The sequence below is a fragment of the Erigeron canadensis genome, chromosome 9 (genome assembly GCF_010389155.1).
Source record: "Erigeron canadensis isolate Cc75 chromosome 9, C_canadensis_v1, whole genome shotgun sequence".
Lineage (NCBI taxonomy): Eukaryota > Viridiplantae > Streptophyta > Magnoliopsida > Asterales > Asteraceae > Erigeron > Erigeron canadensis.
In genome coordinates, this window is record NC_057769.1 from 2,644,510 (window position 1) to 2,652,040 (window position 7,531).

The 7,531-nt window shown below is 35.4% G+C and overlaps 1 protein-coding gene across 1 annotated transcript; it reads left to right on the plus strand.

The window, feature by feature from the left end:
- The first annotated feature begins 1,315 nt into the window (after positions 1-1,315).
- On the plus strand, positions 1,316-7,171 carry LOC122581325 (protein CIA1). The gene is made up of 10 exons (XM_043753539.1): positions 1,316-1,622; positions 2,929-3,075; positions 3,783-4,001; positions 4,354-4,418; positions 4,589-4,654; positions 5,258-5,329; positions 5,963-6,025; positions 6,093-6,162; positions 6,544-6,627; positions 6,959-7,171. The coding sequence occupies exons 1-10, from the start codon at positions 1,413-1,415 to the stop codon at positions 7,025-7,027; spliced, it is 1,065 nt and encodes a 354-aa protein (XP_043609474.1). The 5' UTR covers positions 1,316-1,412; the 3' UTR covers positions 7,028-7,171.
- The last annotated feature ends 360 nt before the right edge of the window (positions 7,172-7,531 follow it).

The window sequence follows — 7,531 nt, forward strand, 5'->3', positions numbered from 1 at the left end:
CACGAAACCACCACCAAACTTCTCAAAATTCATTTCCGCACGAATCCTAACAAAAGTTGATCACCTTCAAACACCATACAAACCATCCCCACCTTTGATTTTCATCATACGACCACCACCTAGCTTCCAACACCCCACGGTTCACCACCACCCCACAAACTGTTCACCACCACTCCACGGCTACCCCCTTCATACAACATCTATGACACCACCTGTTCGTGTTATAACCGGTCGGCTGTGTTGGTTATATATAAAGGTGGTGGTGAGTTGTAGCAACAACGAGAGAGAAAGGGAGAGACGTGAGGGATGTTGAGGGGTGGTGGCCGGCTGTTGTTACTTGTATATGATGGTCGCGATGTTTGATGGTTACAAAGGGGTGGCGTGAGGTGGTGATGACCCGACGGTGAGCTTTGGAATGGTAAGTATCGTAACTATATATATATATATATATATATATATATGTATTTGTATATTCATGTGGGGGGTGTCGAGAGGAAGAGGAAAGGGTGATGGGGTACGTGGTGACCGATTGGTGTCGCTAGAAGGCGGTAATCGTACGTGATGTTTGGGGATTGAAGTAAAGAAGAGAGTGGTGGTGAGGAGGTGATAACATATATATATATATATATATATATATATATATATATATTATATTTTGGTCATACAGTATTTTTGGTTTAGGATTGAGAGCTCACGAAACAACACTATGATTTCACGTGTTTTATTTGCATTTTTGGACTATAAGGAAGATTTACAAATCTCATTCACGGGCTTTGTATTATTCTTGTTTCATTCTAGAAGTTCAAAGGAGCTTTCTGTTCATTTACATACAACTTGTAGAATTTGGACTACAATTGTCAAATTGCATATATCACGGTGATTTATCGTTTTAATTGTTAGGATTCATGCGGAAATGAATTTTGAGAAGTTTGGTGGTGGTTTCGTGGTCTAATTCGAAGAAACGAGTGAGATATCGACATTCCAAGTTTTCCGGCGAATTTTCCGGCCACTCAGCCGGAGAAGATGAAGTTTTCCAACAACAGAAAAGTAATTTTCATTTTTCGTCCCTGAACTTGTAATTTTTTACACTTTCAGTCCCTCACGTGTTTTGCACGTGACCTACTTAACAGCTGAAACTTAACGACGTTTGGTGAGGGACGGTTATTGAAAAAATTGGCCAACTTTAGGGTCAAAATTGTAATTTTTAAACTTTAAGGATAAAAAGTGAAAAACGTGCCAACTTCAGGGACGAAAAGTGTAATTTACTCTAAAAAATAAATACCAAAAACATAATTTACTAAATAAAAATAATAAAAGCCCACGAGTCAACCACACTCCCGCCGCCACAATCTCCGGCGAAACCCAAACCACCATTTTCCGATCCAAACACCCTTTTCCGTCAGTCAAACAATATGACTTTACTACTTGAAGAAGAAGATAGATTACAACTTAATGAAGTTCAAACCCTACTAGGTCATACTGACAGGGTGTGGGGCCTCTCTTGGAATCCGGCCACCGGCACCGGAGGTGTTCCGGCCATGCTAGCTTCATGCGGCGGCGATAAAACTGTTAGAATCTGGCAACAGCGTACTCCATCCTCTTCTTCTTCCTTTGATTCCAAGGTTTGTTTTCATATTTTTCAGTTTTCTTTTTTAATTTTTAATTTTAGTTTTTAGGGTTTATGTGGGATTATTATATGGAAGTGATATACTTGCAACTTATTTCGATATATTATATAGTGGTAAATGTGTGTGTATATATATATATATATATATATATATATATATATGGCCTTTGTATACATTATATAGAGCTTAGAAAAAGTTTAGTTGAGCTAACTATGCAAGTATACAGCTGGTAAGAACAGTGTTTAAAAAATGGATTACATGGTCAGTGACCGAACTCGGTCAAAAATCGGTTTGAAGTATTTGAACAATTGTATTAGTGTTATTAGACAAGTTTCTAGGGTCCTATGAACTAGGGATAAGATTTTTGTATCAAATACGGGTTATAAAACTGGTACTGTACCAATACCGAACTGACTGAATGTATTGGTACTGGTATTGGTTTTTAAATAAATGTATATGTAACACCCAATGCCGTCTTTCACTGGTTCTAGGTCCCAATACGTCATTGGTGCATGAGGGAGGGAGGTTGAGATGTATACAGCCTTATCTCTACCTAAATAGAGAGGCTGTTTCCAGGTTCTATCTAAATGATAGAAAAGGACCTCCGGCTTGCATGGGGTGAGGATTGAACCCTTGACCTCTGTCTCGGAAGGTAAGGGTGTTAACCACTTAATCCAACCATGCTACTTTGGTACTGGTATTGGTTTTTGTTTCGGCTTATCACGGTATTGGTACTAACCGGGACCAGTACAATACTAAATCTACCGAGTAATTACGTACTGTTTATGAACATGCCTTACATTCAATTTGGAAATTATACCTAAGAATTCTAAGTTTGAGTACTCCCTGCTAGGCTGATTACTGGTTACAAGGTAGCCAACCACTTGAGTACCCACAGCAAGTATTACAAACCATGGTTTAGAATATTAGATGTACAAAGTTGTACATTAATTATTTCGTTATACATATAAATGTAGCATTTTGATGTATAAATATAACATTTAGACAAAAAAGTTGTTAATCTTAAAAGTGGGTTTATTGTTTACCGGATAACCTGTATTGCACACAACCATCTTTTAATGACCTGATGTGCATAACAAAAAGTAGAATGTCTAAAACAGTACAATTCAAAAGTAAGTTTGTATTTTATGAAGAAAAGGGAAGTAGAACCCAGTGATAATAGGCAAATAGAAAAATTTGTTAAAAGCTACTTAAATGTTGATGTAAGTTGAGATCTTAGGTTTTTACATGCCATTGCGTTTTGGGTTTTTTAGTAACGGAAATCTTTGACTGAGTGCAGGCAGTATTAGAAGAGACTCATACTCGGACTGTTAGATCATGTGCCTGGTCACCGTCCGGTGATAAATTGGCGACTGCAAGTTTTGACGCGACCACCGCTATTCTGGAACAAATTGGGGATGAGTTTGAATGTGTATCCACCTTAGAGGTACTTCTTGATTTTTTATAAATATTATGACTGCGTTGATATTCTTTTACGGAGGTGTTTGGATGTGTGTTTTCTGTGCTAGTCTTCTATGTTGAAAAATAAAATTAGATAACCAGCTTTAATGCGACAGGATGTAGGAAAGTAGTGTGTCAATGTGCTTCTGCTTTTTGAAGCTGTAAGTTTGATAATCAGATGGATGATTAATTGAATGTTTGACTGTATAAGAAATCAACAGATAGCCAATGAGTGACATTGACAAATTTACTCTTAGATAAACGATCCTGTTGTAGCTATGTGTTGATTTACCACTAAAGGCATTTACCCATCAGATTGTTGTATATTTATTAGTTTTGATTATAAATGGTAATTAATAATATATATATTTTTTTACCAGTTGATAAATGATTCTGTTGTAGCTGGTATGAAACTGATTATATTTGACCCAAAGTAATCTGATAAGTAGAAGCTGAATTTGTTTATCCGCATACGAACAACTTTCAAGTCACACTAATTGATAACCAATTTTAGAACGCAAATGGACACCCTATGTCATATACTCGTATGAGCAGTTGAGCACTCTCTTTGCAATTTTGTGTCAATAAGTATTGATTGTCTATACTTGAAGCAAGTCCACGACTTGGGAATTCCCTTGCATAACTATTGATGATTATCCTGTTAGTCATTTTTATTAAATTTTATATGTATAGGGTCATGAAAACGAAGTTAAAAGCGTGTCCTGGAATACATCTGGTTCACTGCTTGCAACTTGTAGCCGAGATAAATGTGTGTGGATATGGGAAGTTTTGCCAGGGAATGAGTATGATTGTGTTTCTGTGCTGCAAGGACATACACAAGATGTTAAAATGGTCGAGTGGCATCCAACTGTGGATGTTCTGTTCTCGTGTAGCTACGATAACACTATAAAGGTAATCCACACAACTGCATGTTTCCATGTTGCATCATGCATGAACTGTAGACTTGGTGAAGTGGGAGGGTTGGAATTAGTCAAACGAGTAATTTTGGCTCAAAGCACTTCTTTTCAAAAGATAGTTATATTTTCAATAATGACTGTCAAGTATGATTATTTATATTGTTTCCCTCATAATCTTTTGAATGAAATAATTCATGAGGTTTTATGCATTAAGCAAAAACACTTTAAGCAACTTTCGAGTTTCTACCCGTTTCCAATTTTTATACTTAAAAAAAATATATACCTGCTCATAGTGAATTTGGTAAATATCGTTGGTCACTCTACAATGTATTTAATTACATCTGCAGGTTTGGGCAGAGGATGGTGATAGTGATGATTGGCGTTGTGTTCAGACTTTAGGTGAATCTAATAGGTACTGGCTGAACCTTTTTGTTATTTGTAATTTTGTGTGAAACTATTTTTTCTTACTCTATTGTCTTCTTAAACCTAGCAACTGCTCAATTTTTTCTTACTTTCGTATTCTTGCAACTATATCAACTACTCTATATAGTAAACTAATAAAGCTGTTGTAACGAATACCAGTGGACACTCATCTACGGTGTGGGCTTTATCTTTTAATGCCACTGGAGACAAAATGGTTACATGCAGGTATGATGGGGTCTTTTCACTTGTTGGTCAGAATCAATGTTCTCCCTTACATGCGACAATTTTGACCCATTTACGTATGAATGTGTCAATTTGGGTTATGGACTATCTCTAATGGGTCGGATCAAGTAATGTAGCTGAAAAGGAAACTTGCCAAATGGGTCGAGCAAGTCAAATCGATTAGAGTTGCCTAAAGTGTCTTGCGGCTTTTGCCTATGCATTGAACCTTCTAAATTGTTTTATCTATATCTATATCTATACTCATTTATAAAACATATGGACAAATGGACAATGTCTTAAATTTGGAATTTTTAAGTACAATAAAAATACTACATTATCACTCTATCTTATCATTTCTATATTTATTTGACAATCATTTCTATGTTTAAATATTCCACTAATAAATAACAAACACAATTTATATACTCATGTGTTTTTGATAATCATGTGAAACTCCTTTTTTATATATAAAACAGTTTTCTTGTGTGTGAATAGTGTTTCGGGTCAATTCGATTTTACATCTTACTCACTATTGTAATATCATTACTATTTAATTTCTGATGAGTTAATTTTAAAGTAACTCATTCTTGTGGATTAATTTTGCAGTGATGATCTCACCGTTAAGGTCTGGGGTGTAGACATTGTAAGAATGCAATCGGGTGAGGGGAATGCACCTTGGTGAGAACTATCCCATTTTTACTCATTTGATTATTCGTTCACAAGCCTTTATATGTATGTGTGTGTGTGTATATAAATGCAATCGGGTGACGGGAAGCACCTTGGCATTCGATTTTTTGATTCGCCTCGCATGCATGTTCATTCTAAATATATTATATACATACATACATATATATATATATATATATAGGGGTAAGATAAAATAAGTCCACCTAAAAAAAGTCCATTGATTTTCGTAACTTACACACCACCATCATCATCTACTACGATATACAAGACTTTTTTGTAAAAACACTAAGACTTTCCGGCAACGGGCTCACCGGAAAATCATGTGTAAATAACTTACACATGATTTTCCGGCGACGCGGTGGCCGGAAAATCATGGTGGTGGTCGGAGATGATCATGGTGGTGGTCGGAGTTAACTTACACATGTGTAAGTTACATGGACTTTTTTTAGGTGGACTCATTTTATCTTTCCCCTATATATATATATACATGCGAGATAAATTTGTTCAGTTAATCAATGATTAATTTACCCAAGTTTGTTTTCGATGAAATGCTTATATAAATATGAAACACCTACCCACTCACATGCTATATGAATATTGTGTTTTGCTTCTTTGGTTTGGCAGGAGACATCTTTGCACTTTATCTGGTTATCATGATCGAACTATATTTGCAGTCCATTGGTCAAGGTTAGTATATTCGCTTTTCTTTTATCCGTAGGGATATATAATGACATTTAATTTGTGAATGTTATAGGGAAGGTATAATAGCAACTGGAGCAGCAGATGATTCCATATGCTTATTTGTCGAGTCTGAGGATCATTCGGTGGGTAACTCTTTTCATTTTTATGCACTAATTGTACTTCTTCTAAACTTATGTCTCTTTATACTGTTGCTTTGGTTTGAGTTAAGATAATGAATTTTCACTTTTTACTTGATTTTACCATTAATTGTCTATATGGTTCAGTACTTTGGTATTCATTAAGAATCTAAGATCGGCCATTCATCTAAACGGACGGACGGATCAACATTATCAAAACGACGTGCAAAATGTGCAAATTAATGGAAATATATGGTCAAGTACTAGCTCATCAAAAAAGATTTGAGAAACATCTACAAATTGATTTAATTTTAGGAAATACCTTTTGCAGAATGATTAAAATTGAACAAAACCTTCATAACATGTCATTCTTCTCTAATTTTACAGATTGATGGACCTTCATATAAACTGCTTCTAAAGAAAGAGAAGGCCCATGATATGGACATAAATTCAGTGCGATGGAGCCCTACGGTAATCTCTTTAGGGTCTTAATCTTCTTGCGTTAGAAAGGCAAACTCTGTATACGTATCCTGTGAATGTCAATGTTTTGGTAACTAAATCAGTAAATCTTTTACCATAAGTTGTACGCAACATATATACAGGAAAACTTATTCCCATTTTTTTAAATCTATCATAGTTTCATTGGTAAACAAATCTGATTTAGGACCTAAAAACTACTTTTTTTGGATATCAAACACTTTCAAAGTTATCAAATAAAAGTCACAGTTTCGACTACATTATAAAAAGACAAACATAAATTGTTATACAATTGATCTCACAATATGCAAATCTGTGTATGCAGGAAAGCCGGCTTCTAGCATCTGCAAGTGATGACGGCACAATCAAGATTTGGAAGTTGGATTCGATATAGTAACTTTACAAGATAATTGGCATCTGTTCTTGTGTTTTTAGCTAATACTGTTTGTACCGAAATTTTTAAAGAAAGTTACAGTTTATAAGCAATCTTGGATTGGATAAAGGGAGACATGAATGCAGAAGGTCATTTTATATGGCATTGCTCAAAGTCAAAAAAATACCATGAAGTGTGTTATTTTTTCTTCTGTATTCTTACCATCAGTTTTGTTCTTGATGAACCTAACAATAGTTATATAACAAATAGTTTCAAGACGTTCCTGCGAAGCATTGGTCTTTAAACTTTGAATCGATTTTGTACATGCATACTCAAGTCATTTCAAATTGAGAGCAATTTAATCTCCAAAATTTTGATCTATTATTGAGACTTCTGATGTGACCGGTCTAACTGGTTTAGTAGCGGGTCATGTTTGAGACCGAGTTGACTTGTCTAACCAATAAACCAAAGTCGCGGTGGCTGATCCGGTTTTAGAACATTGTCTAAAGAGGATGGATGTAGATA